The sequence below is a fragment of the Ochotona princeps genome, chromosome 6 (genome assembly GCF_030435755.1).
Source record: "Ochotona princeps isolate mOchPri1 chromosome 6, mOchPri1.hap1, whole genome shotgun sequence".
In the NCBI taxonomy this organism is placed as follows: domain Eukaryota; kingdom Metazoa; phylum Chordata; class Mammalia; order Lagomorpha; family Ochotonidae; genus Ochotona; species Ochotona princeps.
The window spans coordinates 5,542,337-5,558,002 of record NC_080837.1 but is presented as its reverse complement, the minus strand read 5'-3'; the positions used below and the strand labels follow the sequence as shown (position 1 = coordinate 5,558,002).

At 55.1% G+C, this 15,666-nt stretch overlaps 1 protein-coding gene across 1 annotated transcript in view; it reads right to left on the bottom strand.

Annotated features, from left to right (window-relative positions):
- Nucleotides 1-1,157: 1,157 nt before the first annotated feature.
- Nucleotides 1,158-15,666, bottom strand: part of LOC101526509 (S phase cyclin A-associated protein in the endoplasmic reticulum) — a 238,417-nt gene continuing 223,908 nt past the window's right edge. The window contains exons 23-25 of the mRNA XM_058665271.1: nt 5,556-5,747; nt 3,037-3,088; nt 1,158-1,282 (exon numbers count right to left, since the gene is read on the bottom strand). Of these exons, the coding sequence (XP_058521254.1) occupies nt 1,179-1,282; nt 3,037-3,088; nt 5,556-5,747 (348 nt within the window). The 3' untranslated portion in view covers nt 1,158-1,178. The remainder of the gene's footprint in view (nt 1,283-3,036; nt 3,089-5,555; nt 5,748-15,666) is intronic.

Here is a 15,666-nt window from a genome sequence, read left to right as displayed (position 1 = left end):
GGCTGGGGGCAGGAGAGGAAAACAGCGGAGAACTCGGGTTTAGCCTTGCAAAGGGAAGAGGGGGTGGTCATACCATTCAATTAAATGTTTAATTGGGAATTCTGGTACGGATTCTGGGAGGTTAATCACGGCTGTCTCCATTATTTATGGCTTTCTGGCACGTTTCCGACTAGATAAGAAGTAGATTCTATTGAGAAGCGTCTCTAAGGAAATCTTACACTTGATGATGCTTTTGAGCTCCGAGGATCCTGCGCCCACCCTCGCCGCAAGTGTCCGGGGCTGGCAGGCTCTGGGACCTCCCTACTGTGGCCCCAACACCTGCTCAGCTGCTACCACGCAGCTCCTCCTCCGAGTCGCCAGGTTCTGCATGAGTCGTGAAGCGGGGGCCTGGGCTGTCAGGAGGTGGTGTGCGGCTTGGTGGTCAAACCTGCAGCACCTAGGGTTTGGGGAGGACCTAGCCTGGGTCCTTTCTTTTCGGAGTTTTTTTGAAATCGGACCTCTTTTCTCTGGATTTTCAAAGAACGGCAAGCAGCTCCGTGGGGGGGCTTAAAGTCCTCGACGATGGGTAAGTAGGAGAAATCTGCTTTAAAAACACTTTCGGTTTTCCAGTGTCCCCGGCTCTCCCGCCTCACCTGCAGCGGGAGGGTTTCCAGAGCGGAGGTGGGCATCGCTGGGGCTGATCTTTCCCGAGTCTTTTTTTTTTTTTTTTTGCCCGGACTCTGCAGTTGAGGTTGGGCGGGCTGTCACCTGGCCGAGGGGGAGTGAGCCGGCAGGCAAGAATCCATCAGCTGTTTCCCGGGAAGTGGGAATGACCATCCTTACACCACCACCCCCCCCCCCCCCCGCCCCGGGCTGCCTAAACAAGGTGAGCAACTCAGCATTGCAAACAATAATAAATTAATTTATTACAACAGAACCTACGTGCTGATTGCATATTCTAATTTCACCAGTGGTACAAATGCAAAGTGTGTATCATCACCGATGGACAGTCTCCAAACTAGAATATTGTTCATCAGTGGAGTAAACTCAGCCTGGGCAATTGAGGGTGGTCCATCCGGTGTCTGTGGCCGCTGCCATCAGCAGTGCTGTCCGTGGCATCCAGGGGGAGGGGCGGGATGGCGCGGGTTTGCTCAGTTTAAAAATAACACCGTTCTGGATACACAAACCAGCGAAAACATTTATTTTTTCTCTTTTTTCAAGAAAAACTGTCGCGCTTCTTCCCAGGCCTGCTGGGGAAATCTGTTAGCCAGCTCAAGGTAGTCATGGGCTCCGAGGGATCTTCCTGAGAAGGAGGCAGAGAGGAAGAGTTATATTCTTTGGAAGAAATTCGAGTTACTGTTAATCTGAGTGTGAAACAGCGATGTGCGCTTTTAAGTAAGACACGACACATTTTCCATGGGTGAAGCTTGGATGTGTCTGTAGCATCAAATCCACAATGAACGTTTTAAGTTTTAACCACGGTGCAGTTTTGAGCTTCTAATATATTCAAACGTTAACCAGCCCCCTGCCACTGTGTGCAATGCTAGGAGGAAACCTGGCTGTGGAATCTCAGGAAACGGCCAGTGTGACGGGTCAGACATCAGGCTGGTCCCAGATGCCACCTGTCCACGGGACAGGAAAGGGCCAGCTTGCAAGTGGACACCCACGCTTGTCTTCTGAAGTGGCCTGGTGCAGGCCGTGCAGTCCAGTCTCAACTTTTGAATTCTTCCAGTGTGTGTGGGGGTCAGCGTCTGCTCATCCAACAAAGCAGAGGCAGGCTGCTGCAGCTGGCCAGTCCCATAGGGCAGCCTTCGTCCCTCCAGAGGCTTACCTTGGTCATGAGCTCCAGCTGCCTGCAGCAACTTTATAGGGATCTGATACAAGCGAAGAGACGGCCATGGCCGCTGTGCCAGTTGGCAACTCCGTGAGCTGGCACTGTTCCTTTTTTTCCCCCCTTAAAGTAAACCTACCAGGGGCTGTCCCAAATGGGTGCTGGCAGACAGAAGACTTGGCCTTCTGTGGCCTGGGCCAGCGCCAGTGTGGAGATGGTCCTGGTGGGGGGGGTGGAGACTTCCTGGGTGTGAGCCCCACCCAGGCGGCCCCCGGGCCCTCGCCCTCCTGAGTGTGTGCAAGGGCAGTGTGACTCATCTTAGGTGGCCCAGGAAGAGCAAGCAAGCCTGGAGAACTCACTTCTAATGGGCAAAAAACCCTACGACATGACCGATGAAAAATCAGGCAGGAACAAGCAGTACTATGCTGATGCCCCCCAAGTCCTTGCATGTGAGCCCCAGCTCAGGCTTGGGCAGAAGGACCAGGGAGCCAACTTGAACTTCTGAAAAGCTGCACTCAGAACTTTGCTGAGTGCCCTTGTGTCATGGTCCTGGGACAGCTTCAGGTACATTTTCTCCTTGGCACGTGTGAACAACTGCCCGCTGTGGGTGGCTTTTGTTTTCTCCTGAGGCAGTCCCCAGTCCCCCCCACCACCCTTGCAGGCCAGCAGGCTGAGGGGAGCACCAGGCCAGTGCTCCCCAGGGAGGCCGCCACCACAGGCTAAATTCTCCAAGTCTGACTATGGGACCTGCCTCAGCTGTCACACAGTGGGAGGGAAAAACAAGTGTAAATGTTTTGGTTCCAAACTCTACTAGCTTGATGCCTTTCTTTTCACGTAAAACAAAACAATTATTTTTTTTAATAATAGTAATTTTTTAAAAAAGTTCAAGTCCTTGAATTGCAGGAGGAAATCTGGATCAGCACTTGTCCAGTATAACAGGGAGTCATTAATTAGCAGCACTTTCCACACTTGCACGTGACGGCACAATCCACAGACGCCCCTGTGACTGCACACAGTCCACATAGATGATCCATGCCTGCACACAATTCACCAGCTGCACTGTGCCTGTACTTAATCCACGCACACACATGATCCACACAGTTACACACGTGCCTACACACGATCCACACAGAAGTGGCTTTCTCTGGGGTGTGCCAGGTGATGCCCTTGGCTGGCTTCTCTGCCAGTTGTAGGGGCAAGGGCTTTCACTTCCCACAGACACCTACCTCTGGGCGGCTGAGCCTGGCTGTCCCACCGTCCGGGAGCCTGGGTAAACTCCTGCGGGAGGAGAGACAGGAGGTGCTTTAAGACCAGAGCTGCCAGCAGGGAACACTGCTGCTGATGCCCACAACCATGGTGCAGCTCAGGAGGGAGACACCCATGTCCCGCAGTGGCGTTCTTGGAGGGTTTTACTAAGTGCATTATGAATGCCCTCAATCTTGCTACACATCACCAGCGCCGAGGTTTGCTGCCTACTTGGCAAACTACAATCTCTTATTTGCATCTGATAAATGCAGAGAGGAAACCAACTAACTCTGCTAGAACACATAGTTTTAACATTTTACAACCAAAAGCCATTCCATCCAGATTCTGTGGCTGAGTCTCTAAGTCTGGTCATTTTCACTGGGGAGAGTGCAACACGTGGCGTCAGGTGTGAGACACCATCAGTTCCTACTTACACATCATTTGGTGGTGACTTGGACAACCTGACACATGGGTACTGTGCACAACCGTCTTCTGAACCGAGGCCCTAGATTCAGCTCTCCCTGTCCTTGAGCTGTGCTGCCTAATGAAGCCAGGCGGGAGACACAGACTGGCGGGGCCGGGTGTGGTGTGTGTGTGTGGTAGAGAGGCGGGTTTAGAGGTGCTTTGTGCTAAGTATCAGATGAAGAACGGAAACATGCAATTCTGATACCATTTGTGCTTTCCTAAGTTAGCTAAGCGCCTGCAGACACTGGCTCAGCGGGACAGACGTCAGCGGGATGTGCGGGCATGCCCTGGCTGAGGCCCAGGCTCAGGGCCCAGGAAGCTGCTCCCTCCCTCTGCCGACTTGCCCCCCTCTGGGCTTGGACTTGCCACCCTACTCATCTTTCTGACACCCTGCCAGGGATCTGAGCGGATTCTTCCATTGTCATCCTTGCCAGCTTGCTGGTGGGTGTTGACACCAACGTTGCCTGATGAATTGAAGCTGTGGCATGTGACCTCAGGAAGCTCACAGTCTAAAATGTCTCCGTATTTTCCGCTGCGTTTAATCCTGAAGCTTCCTGAAGCCACTGAGGCCCCTGGGCTGATGTGATGGCTACTTCCAAAAGTTCTTCCAAAAGAGAGTCATGCACAGTTTTATTCATGAGATATAGTGTCTGCAGACTTTTGGATGGCCTTTCCAGATAGTTTTGCACCAAAAGAAATTGACCTTTAGTTCCTTTCTTTGTGAGTTGTTGGAAGGCAGCTATGCTCACCACTAAGCCACCAACTTTCTGTAAGTTGTTGGAAGTGCCCTTGGATACACAAAAGTTTTAGCTTTCCCCCCAGGACAGCTTTTAAAAATCCTTGCTTCTGGAGTTGAATATCTGACTGTGGAAGGTGGAGATAAGGTAGACCTCGCTGACCTGGCTCTGTGTATTAGGATTCCCCGTGGGAGGCTGGTCCCAGGTGAAGAAGGCCCTTGGGGCATTTTCCTGGCTCCCACTCTGCCAGGAACCCTCCGTGTGGGACTTGCGAGCACGCCAAGACATGATGCGGGCTGTCCCACTTGGAGGGGCCCTGCTTTCTGTTTCACTGTTGTGTGGAGGCCAGGCACTGTCTGCTCCCTGCAAGGGGCGGTTCGGAGTAAGAGCACCGGTTTGATGGTGAGACTTTAGAAAGAGAAGGGGAGACCTTCAAATGCAGATCTACGATGATGACCAAAAACACAAACGCTACAGTTAGTTGTGAGCCCAGGCTAAGGAACAGCCGGCTGGCTTGGGTTTGCTGCCGTTGGCCGCTGTCATTGTAGATGAGCTAATGTTACCCCGCTCCAGCACAGATTCTGACTCCCAACTTCGCAGGAGCTAAGTCAGGAAAACAATAGGCTGCAATTTTTTAATTTCCTTTTTGTTTTTAAGCAAGACAATGAATTTTTATTTTACGTACACCTATAGGTAAGAACGTATATTCCTAGGGTTTCAGCAGATTATGCTTGGCCGGTTGTTGCCTAGCACCTGCAGCTGGGCTCCAAAGGAGGCAGGCAGCCTGGGGGCGACAGTTCCAGAGTGCAGGTCACTTAGTTAATCCTCAAAACCGCCCAGGAGAAATCACACAGCCCTTCATGCTAGCCATCCTGGCCCTTTAGGGATGCATTTTTAAGGCCAGAAATAGGTGAAATGTTCATTTCTTTATTGCTTTCAAGTAACTTTGCAGGGAAGAGGGACAGAGAAAAGTTCCCAAATGCTGCTTCTGGCTCACTCCCTAAATGCCTCCAACAGGTGGAAGCTGGCAGCTGGGCGCTCCATCCAGGTCCCCCGGGTGGTGGCAGGGACCACTGGCTGCCTCCCACAGTCTGTTTTAGCAGGAAGCTGGAGTCAGGACTCAGCTGGGAATCGAACCTGGGCCTTATGCTATGGAGTGTGGGCCTCCCTACCAAGTACCTTAATGTCCGGGACAGATGACATTTTGCGCAAGTGGGGAGTGTGTTGCGGGGTGGTGGCAGTGGGCTCCCCTCTGCCTTTGTCACCACGTGAGCTGCACAGCCCTGTGCGGGAGGTACCTGGATGAAGGTGGCCAGCAGCACACAGCTCATCTCCCGCTCCAGGATGCTCTTGTTCTGACAGTTGTTGTAGCAGGCAGCGATCAGCGAGGGGAACAGCACCCGGACCAGCCGCGGGTCGCTGAAGTACTGGAAGGGCAGCTGGCACAGCTTCTGCAGCACTGTGGGGTGGCGACCTGACTGCACGATGACCTGTAAGGGAGGACAAAGCTTGGGGACTGTGCTCAGCAGCCTGGCCTGGTGGCATGGTGCCGGCGAGAACCGCAGAGAACATGCTGGAAGCTCCCGGCGCTGCTGGCAGAGTCGACATTAGAGGAATTGGGAAAGAGCAGGAAATGATAGAAATCAGGAACAAAGATCCCAGGGGTCCTGCCGATCATTTAAACACCACAACAATCTGTGAAGGAGGGTGTACACTCCCCATGCTGCCCCGGCCCCGCAACCATAACCCCAAAACCTGCCTGTGAGGAGCTTGCCTGCAAGGCGACACTGCCCTGGCCCTGCCCGCTGCCGTCCCCCCTTGCTGGCCCTCCGGATGGACTGAATGCAGAGAGAGAAGGGAGTTGAGAGGGGGAGTCGGGCAGTCTCCTGGTGGTAGTGGTAGTGGTGGGGGAGAGCCAGCCGTCCTCCAATGCATCCTCCTTATCTTGGCTTCCATCAGCGCCCTTGAACCTAAAAGGAGAACTGTTTAGATAAACGAGACGCTGTCTTGCAGCGGGCTAGGTTTACAACTGTGTACATTTGAAGAAATGGTGCAATGCGATTAATGGCCTTTTTGCAAGGGAAGCCCCTCGGGCCTTCATGATAAACTAAGAAATGTCAAAATTGGATCTGTTTCCAGTAACTCTGCTAGTTCGGCTCTGATATGAAAGGGTTGGGCGACCTGGGCCCACGTCGTCGTCGCTGCTGTCCGGGCCGGGGCAGCTCCCAGAAGGTCGGGCACACTGTTGAGACCCAGGGTCAGGGCTGTAAATCGTGCCTGGAAAAAACCAGGGTTTTACAGGTACACACCCAGACGGGGCTGCGTTCAAATTGAAACCAGAAGGACAGAAGGAAACCCGCGGAGGCAGGAGAGACATAAATTACAGGGATTTACAAGTTTTCAAAGTACTTTTTAACAATACTTGGAGAACACAACTCTCAGATGATAATGCAGTTTGGTTTAAGCGCAGAGTCAACAAAGTAATAGTTCGCATATTTTCACTCAATAGCTAAAATGACATCAAAACCCTCCGGAGGATGCTAAGAGGGACCTGCTAATACTGCCAAATCCAGAAGGAATTTTAAAGACTCACACCGGGTGACGGCTGCACGCGGGGCTGAGTGCAAGTCGTTCCCCTGTGAGGCATCTGCCAGACCTTTAGTTATTAGCCACAAACTCTGTAACACGGCCAAGTGGTCACCACTTCAGAATTCATAATGAGGCCATTACTACACGCCCTCCCCCACTGCCCCATGAACAAAAATTAAGAACGAGTTTTTCTTTGGAACGGCATTGTTAAAATGCTATTATTGGAAGATTCACTAGTTGGAAAGAGATTAGACTGCGTGGCGTGGCTGGCTGGCACAGGCACGGCATTAACTCAGAGATGTCAGCGCAGGATGTGGCAGCCTGAGTCCAGCCCTGTGGGGGACAGGGCTGGCACCTGCTGCCCATGTGTCCGGAGCTCACCAAGGTCATGGGCAGTGGAAGGGGATGGCCTGCTTGAGATAGGAGGGTCACCCTGGGCTTAAGGAGCTCTTTAGGTTCCCCGGTTAGGGTCCACCCAGGGTTGGCAGGGGGCCGGGAGTAGGACCTCCAGCAGGCACTATCCTTCAGACCACATTCATCCCATGTCCAGGGCTCCAGGAGGGGAACCAATCTGGCCAATGTAGGTGGGTTGTGGCATAGAGGGGAGACCGCTGGGCACCATGGGCACAACTAGACTTTGGTTCCTAAGCTCCCTAGGCTGATGGGAGGGCTCTGCTTGACTGCACTCAGCCCATCACTCCAGGCCTCCCCAGCCCAGCATGACAGTGTGACTTGCGCAGCACCAGGGGCTGTCAGTCCCACCTCTTGGGGTCCCTCTGGGGTGACACAGAGCCCACCTGCAGAGCACTGCAGCAGTGGGGGGGGCGGCCTGGCAGCAGATGTCCATGGTGGCCACTGCTATTAGCTAGGGACAGCAAGCAGGGAAGCAGGTGTGACCATGATAATGAGAAATGGCCTACTGGCTAGGACACTCACTTTCAGACGCAGAGAAGGGCTCCAACAAAACTGTGGGAATTTGCAGCAACCTCCAGAGAGTGAGACCGATGTAAATGAACTTGGCTCCAGGGTGGGCCTCCTGCCTTGGGTCTCCAGTGACCCCCGTGACTGGGCACAAACATACACACCCAGCTCCCTAGAGTGAAGAGCTCAGATTTCCCAGAGAACACAGCAGCATCACCCAGTAAAGGACCAGGATGGAGAACAGTCCAGCCACTGAAAAGCAGACTGCTTGCAGTTTGAGTTTGGGACGGGTTACCTGGAAAATTCACCTTGAGTGAGGATGCAGAGGGTGTCTTCAGGCCCTTCCAGATCCTTCTTTGGAGGGAAGACATGGAGAGCACAGGCCACATGGAGTCCATAGGGTGTCTCAGAGTCCCCAGGAAGTTAATCATCTACCCAAAAACCCTAGTGGTCACTACATCTTAGTATCACTGATGGGGCAGGAGGGTCCTGGGACGCCACCCTCTCCTGGACTGTTGATGGTTCTGGGAGCAGCAGCGCTGCATGCTGGCCACGCTCGCTCTGGGTGTGTGGGCATAGTGGGCCTGAGAAGGAGAAGGTGCCCCAGGGCAGACAATGAGGCTGCTGCTGACCCTGCCACCTGACAAGCTGAGGTGGTGTCGCCAAGGGAGGCCAGTTCCGATCCTGTGCCAGGTGCTGCATCCAGGCTGAAGGGACATGGCATGCACAGAGGCATGTACTGGGGCTCATGCTTTGGTTCTTAGGCAGCTAGCCTGGCTACTGACAACAGGAATGTGAGGAGAGCCCCGGGCAGGACCTGGGAGGAGGCTGGGGGGTGCACGACAGGCAGGGGCTCAGTCACCACAGACACATGTCCGCCAGCGCCGGACACTGTGGGCTGGGATCAGGGCACCCACAAAGTCGGGTCATGGCGAGGGTGCCCTGCTTGGCTGCAGGCAGGTGGTCGCAGGCTGTGCTCCGTGGTGGTTAATTTCACGGTGTCAATTGGGCTGGATTAAGGGACACCCAGAGACCAAGAAGAGCCTTATTTTGGGGAATGCCTCTGGGTGTGTTTCCAAATGAGTGGGCCTCAGTGGACCAGGTGGGACACACGCTGGCTGGCTGGGGGTCGGGAGAGAGTAAGCACCAAAGGGGAACTGGCATTGTGCTATGGTGAGGTAAGCCAGTTGTCAGGATGCCTGCCTCCCACACTGACGTGCTTGGTTTGAGTCCTGGCTGCTCTGCTTCCGAGCTGGCTTCTTGCTAACGGGCGGGGGCACCATCTACATAGAACCCCTGGCTCAGGCTGCTGTTGGCACCTGGGGGTGAACCGGTGAGTGGCAGAGATCTCTGTGTGTGTGCCTTTAAAATAAATAAGCACAGAGTGAGAACCGGTTCAGCTCTGAGCCAGGAACTCCCCACGGCTGTCCAACCTGGCAGGCGGCTGGCAGCCCCTGCACTGCAGCCTGTTTGCCAGCGGCCCAGCCCTTGGGCTGAGCCAAGAGTCACCCCCTTGGCTTCCCTAGTTTTGAGCCCCCTGGACTTGGACTAAGTCACGTTCCCACCTCCCAGGATGCTTCTGAGGGACTTTTCGGTGGCCCCCAGGCACAGGTCACTTCTGACAAACCCCCTTCCCAACTGTGTCTGCATCCCAGCAGCTGTGTTGCTGCAGGCCTGAGTGTGCCTTTGAAAGGCCGCCACCACTGGGGTAGGGCCCCACCTGGAGGACCCCGTTCATCCCTTCACCAGGTCCCCAAAGCCTTGTTTCCCAGTGCAGCCACATTGGGGGCTAACATGGCAGTCACAGCACAGCCCTGGCTGGCTTCCTGTCACCCGCCACTGCTAACCTGGTGCATGGCTATTGCCGGGGAGAGCTGGTGGTCCTGGGCCAGGGCCTGGTCCTGCCTCTGGTCTCCTCTGGGCACCTGGCTAACTTGAGTCTCAAGAGCCTCTCAGGACAGAAGGGCAGCTGACAGCCTTCAGGGCCTGCTGGTCCCAGCCCTGCTGTTCTCCCCATGGGGGTGCTACCCCACCCCTCCACAGGGGACGCTCGTTGCAGCAGGGGGCCTGGCATGGACTCCCCAGCAAGCTAGCTCTGGGTCCCCCAGGAGGTGAACTGCTGAGGTTCACCCCACCAGGGGCCCAGCCTCCTGGGAAAGTGCAAACAGTGCCAAGCGTGCTAGCCAGGATCCTGGGGTGGCAGAGTAGAAAATGCATCTGACAGCTCTGAGGAGAATCTCCCACAGTGCAGCAGTCCCAGAAATGCAGGCCTGAAGTCCAGAGGAACGGGGGGTGTGGCTCACTGGGCGGTATGTGTATCCAGGGGGTGCTGTGTCCTACCCATCCCGGCGCACCTGGGAAGAGCAGCCCTGAAGCACCCTTCGGCCCGGCAATTCCCCTCGGGGCTCTACTGCGGCCCTAAGTGCTGGGTTTGTACTCCACAGGTCAGAGCTGTGATTCCTACGGTTACATGTTTCCTGGTCGGTCGGAGTGCCAGGCAGAGAGAGATGGGCAGAGTGGCTGGCGGGAGGGAAACCCAGCAGTTGGGGGTCCACAGGTGCCCTCCTTGTGGGGGGTGGGGTCACCAGTCTCTCCTCAGGAGCATCTGGTAACGTGGGGTCCCCAGGGGTCCTCACCGTGCTTCCTCGGTCTGTATGGTTGGGGGACGAGCTGTGTGCCACCCAAGGGGGAAGTCGGGACTGTGACCCTCAGCTCCTGGGTACCAGCTCATGCATGCCTGGCCTGGCTCTAAGGAGCATCTGGAAAAGATCTGTCCATGTCCTGAGTGTGGGCGACACTGGCGTCTCCTAGGGTAGGAAGGAGCCCACTGGCTTTAGGACGCTGCCACTCCTCGGCCATGACACTTGTGGGGAGGGCCTGTCAGGGGCTACACAAAACACGCACACGCATGCTGGTTCCAGGTGCTCACCCCAGGTTCCCTGGTAGGCACAGCCGCTGGCCCTCGGAGCCCCTCAGCTGCCTCGGGAGGCAGCCCCTTCCAGGGCCTTGTGGCTCCCGTTGCCAGGCCTGGGCTCGCCCCGGAGACTGGCTGCCTGCCAGTTAGCTCAGGCGTGGCTGGGGATGACATGCTGCCATTCCAAATACATGCAGGTAACTGACACATGCGGACTAAACACACAAAGTGTCTTTCTTCACAACAGTCATTCTCCTGGGACCCTCATGGCAGAGCCATGGCTGTGTGCTGGCCTGAGCAAAGGCCTGTCTCCAGCACACAGAGGTAGGGAGTGCAAAGACCGAAAGGACTGGAGATGGACTAGACACGCAGGGCTGGGATGCTGTCTCCATGGTGAGCACCAGACTCATGGCGGGTGCAGCCACCGCCTTCCAGAGCGGCTTGACAGGTGGCGAGTGCCTACACACTGGTCCTATGCTGTGGGAGCATGCGCTGTGGGGTACAATGTACCAGGATGCTAGCTCTCAGTGTGACCTGTGGAGTTTGGCTTGCAAGGCCGGTGTGGAACAGTAGGGAAGAGAAATGGAGGCACGGAGCTGAGTGGTCTTGAAAAAACTCAGGCCTCAGGGGACAGCCAGGACGGTGGCTGGGAAGACCTGAGACTGTCCATGTGGCACAGAAATCAAAGACGGCCTGATTCTCCTCACTCCGAGGACCGCTGGCCTCCCACTGGGCCACCTGGAAGGCAGCCCAGAACCAGGAGGGAAGCGAGAGGTCTGGGAGAGGCTGGCCCATGCTGCATCAAATGCCTGCTAGCATCTGCTGGCCCAGCACAAATCAGGACATGAGGAACAGGGCATGGGATGAGCTGGATACAGCGCTGCCTTCCTAGGGGGCCCCTCATCCCGCAACGCCCACAGCGATGGCTCACAAGAAGTTCTGCAAATCCTCCCTTCAGAAGCGGGTCCAGGGGAAGGCAGCTTCTGGCCCAAAGCAGGCTGCAGGAGGTGAGGGGGCGGTGTGGACTCCAGGAAGCAGCATGGGTTCACAGGAGCAAGTGGAGAGGCGGCAATGGAGTATCATTCCAGGCAGAAGAGAACCTGGGAAGTGGCCTGAAGTGTGTGGAGAGATGTCCCCGTCTGCAGGGTTACGCTGAGGGGATCACAAACTCTAACTCCCTTTCTGAGAGGGAGGGCCTGATGCCCCCGATGCCCCAAAGGGCCAGGACTCCTGGGGAGGTGGGTGGTTCTATGTCAACAGGAAGCCAGAGCCAAGAGTCAGGACTGGGCACTGAACTCAGACACTCCAACGTTGGACCTGCGTGTCCTGGCCAGCACCCTAACTGCCAGGCTACGTGGCCCTCTAAGCAATGATTTTTATTTTGTACTCTGTACTTTCACATTTGCTCCCACAGTGTGAAAATGCACCTGGGTCCAACTCCGCAGCAGGGTTTCATGTCCTCCCTCCCTCTCTGCCTTCCTGTTTATTCATTTGAAGAGGAGGGTAAGAGTTAAGAATGAGAGAGTGAGAGAAAAAGAGATCTACCCACAGGTTCACTCTCCAAACATCTCAGTAATAGCTGGAGCTGAGCTAGGTCAAAGCCAGGAGCCCAGAGCTCTATCTGGGTCTCCCACATGGGTGCTGGGGCCCAAATACTTGGGCTATCCTCTATTGCTTTCCCAGGCCCATTAGCAGGGAGCTGGACTGGAAGCGGTGCAGCCTGAACTCAAATTGGTGCTTAGATGCCAGTGTTGCAGGCAGTAGCTTATCATGTTGTGCCACGGTGTGTCAGTACCAGCAACATGTTTCTTGAGGCATCAAAAAGAATATGATGTTGTGGCACAGCAGGAAGAGCCACTGCCTGTGAAGCCAGCATCCTACATGGGCACTGGTTCATGTCCCTCCTGCTCCACTTCTCATCCAGCTCCCTGTGAATGCCTTTTGTGTGGCCTAGCCCAGGTGATGTAGCCATTTGGGGAATGAATCAGTGGATGGAAGGGCTCTTGCTCCCTCCTTTTCTGCTAGCTCTGATTTTCAAATAAATAAACAACTCTTAAAGTGTAGCTACTATATACAGTCTACTTTGTTGACAGAGGCAGGAAAATGTACCTTGAGATGGTTCACGTTAAAGAGATATAAGACCAGATAGTTGTCATCCGTGGGATGGGTTTTTATGGGTACAGGTCATTCCCAAACCAGACCAGAGCTATGGCACTAAGTAATAGGAATAAGTGAAAAGGCTCTGTGGCAGCTTCTTGCTCCAAAGTGACACCTATAAGGCAGACACAACAGCAGTGTCCTCGCACAGGATGTCCTGCAGAGCATCCACAGCGTGCTGGCGTGTAGGATGCTGTGGAGGTCAGCCTCCCTCCCCTGCTGGTGCTCTGTGGACCAGGTGAGTCAGGAAGGTTCCCTTCTGAGAGGACTACCCCAGGGGCTTTGCCAAGCTCTGCATCTTAGTCATTTTTCTGGTTTCTTTCCCAGAACCGTCCCCTGTCAAGTTCTTAAATACTTTCATTGCCGGGACCCCAGCTCTATGTATGCCTCAGACCAAAGACAGAGCCATAAGCTGGGCCCTGCTCCACGTAGGTAGGCAGGCAGGCACGGGCCACTGTGGGTCTCCTGTGTCCGTATTTCATGGCTGTGAGCTCTGAGACCCTGCTGCACTCCCAGTATGCACACAGAATCTGGCACAGTGCCTGGCACATAACAAGCCTCACATCTCTGGGCACTAAAGCAACAAGTGTTGAGCTTGGGTTCCCAAATCTGACCCAGCATGCAAGGGGGGCTCCTGTCACCCCAGAACTCAGGGCTCCTCTTTGTCCCCGGCAGGGCCATCCCTGAGTCTGTGAAGACAGCTGGGGTGTCCGAGTGTGCAGGGCAGTGGGGTCGGGACCCTGGGATCAAACCAATTCTGTCAGTCAGAGCAGCAGATGTGTGGTGATCAGAGCCCGGCAGAGGAGAACACAGTTAATGCTCCCTGGGCAGGCAGGTTCTTTATGCCTAAGAAGCCTTGTTTTGCTTTTTCCCCTTTCTTGTCAGTGAACAGATATCCTCAACAGAGGGAATGAAACTAAGTGTCTAGACATCTAAATTCATTAGCCCAGACAGGTGAGAAGCAGTCTGCAGGGCGCTCCAACAAAGGCTATTTTTCCAGCAGACCAGGGGCAGTTGTCGTTGTCGCATTCCTTGGGCAAACCTGGCAGCCAGTGGTTGGGCCAAGTGCCTTTGCCACGTGACCCTTACTGAATCGAGTCACCCATGAAGTCTTGGGGCAGGAGTAATACCACGAGCCCCGCCTGGCACTCAGGGAAAACGGCACGGCCACACACACCTTGTTGCTGGAGCCCAGGAACAAGAGTGGTTTCTATTAGATGATTAGTTTGTTTTATTGCAAGGTAGATACATACACACAGAGTGCTCACATCCGCTGGTTCCCTCCCCAAAGGCCTTTGATAGCTGGGGCTGGGCCAGGCTGAGGCTCTGAGCTGGGAGTTCAGTCCAAGTCTCCCAGGTGGGTGGCAGGGACCCAAGAATGTGGCCCAGCACCACTGCCTCCTAGGGGGCACTATGGGCAGGGAGCTGGAGCTTGCCAGGAGTAGAGCTGGGACTCAAACCTGATGTGGGATGTGGGTGCTCCAGGCTGTAGTGACACTGTTGTGCCAAGCATATGCCTGCCCCTACCCCCTGCCCCACGGGCTTCATTTTAATATCTCAGTAGAAAAATTCAGTGTCTGTTCGCATAAATAATCAAATCTAAATCAGTACAGAGAAGTCCTCTGGCTTGCATGGAAACAAATTCCTTCTTTTCCAAACTTGCTTTCCCCCTAAGATTTCTAGACTGAGATTAAATGCAGAGATCTTGGCGGACCCGTGGGAGGGAGGCCCCCCGACGCGGTAGCTGTCTTCCTGGTGGTCCCTGGGCTCGCGGCTGTCTGGCACCAGTAGAGTGTCAAGGCGGAAAGACGGGAGGGAGGGAGGCAACCAGGGTCATCAGGAGATGCCACGGCCAACGTATGGGGGCTTGGCTTTCAGAGGAGCCTGGGCAGCGGTGGTCCTGTTGTCTCACTACAGATTACGTGGGGCCCTTGCCCCTGCCTTCTCAGGGAACTGGCTAGTGTGGGGCAGCTCCTCTCCCCTCCTGCAGGGCAGAATACCACTTCTGTACTGGGGCACCTGCCAGCTCTGCGGCCCCAGTGTGGGAACCTGGCACACCCAACTGTGCCATGCAGTGCCATGGACTTGGGTGCAGAGGCTGACCTGGTTAGCCTCCTGTGGGAGATGTTTGAGCTCCGGTGCTGGCTTCCTTACTGCCCTGCACTCACACCCTGCAGGATGCCAGGGACAGTGTTGTATGCTGCAGGGGAATCAGATGGCCTGGCAGGCTGTGGGCGCTCAGTAACGCCGCAGAGTTTCAGAGCAACAGTGCAGTGCAGAGCGTGGCTCTTTGGCCAAGGTTTGGGTGGGATTCACAGCCGTGTTTCCAGCACACAGTTTAGCCCAGGGTGAGTATGTGGTATAAGCTGGTAACTGAAAGAACCAATGGACACCTGACATGACGAGGCCCAAGCCTCCTGCTCCGCTAACAGCACCTGCTCCCTCCCGTTAGCTGCTGTGCTGCCTCATACAGCTGAGCCCTGCAAGTCACAGGTTCTATAGTTTGTCAGGGACCCCACCCAAAAGTGCTGCCTCTTTTTAAATTCACATTTAGGACAGGGCTGCACTGAAAGAGGGCTGGCCAGGAGAGCCACCCTCACTTCCATCCTCATCATCAGTTTGAGGCGCTGCCATATTCTGGGTGTTCCCTGTCTTCCACCCCACAGTGGGGCCTTCTGCCCTCTCTGGCAGTGAGGGGAGCTGGACACGGGGCCCTGGGAGTGCGGCTTCTCAGCTGTAACGTGATCCTGGGCTGCAGGCAGCACGCATGTGTGCCTCTCTGCTGCCTGCACCTGCAGACGGCACGGTTACACAGAGGGAAGACAGAA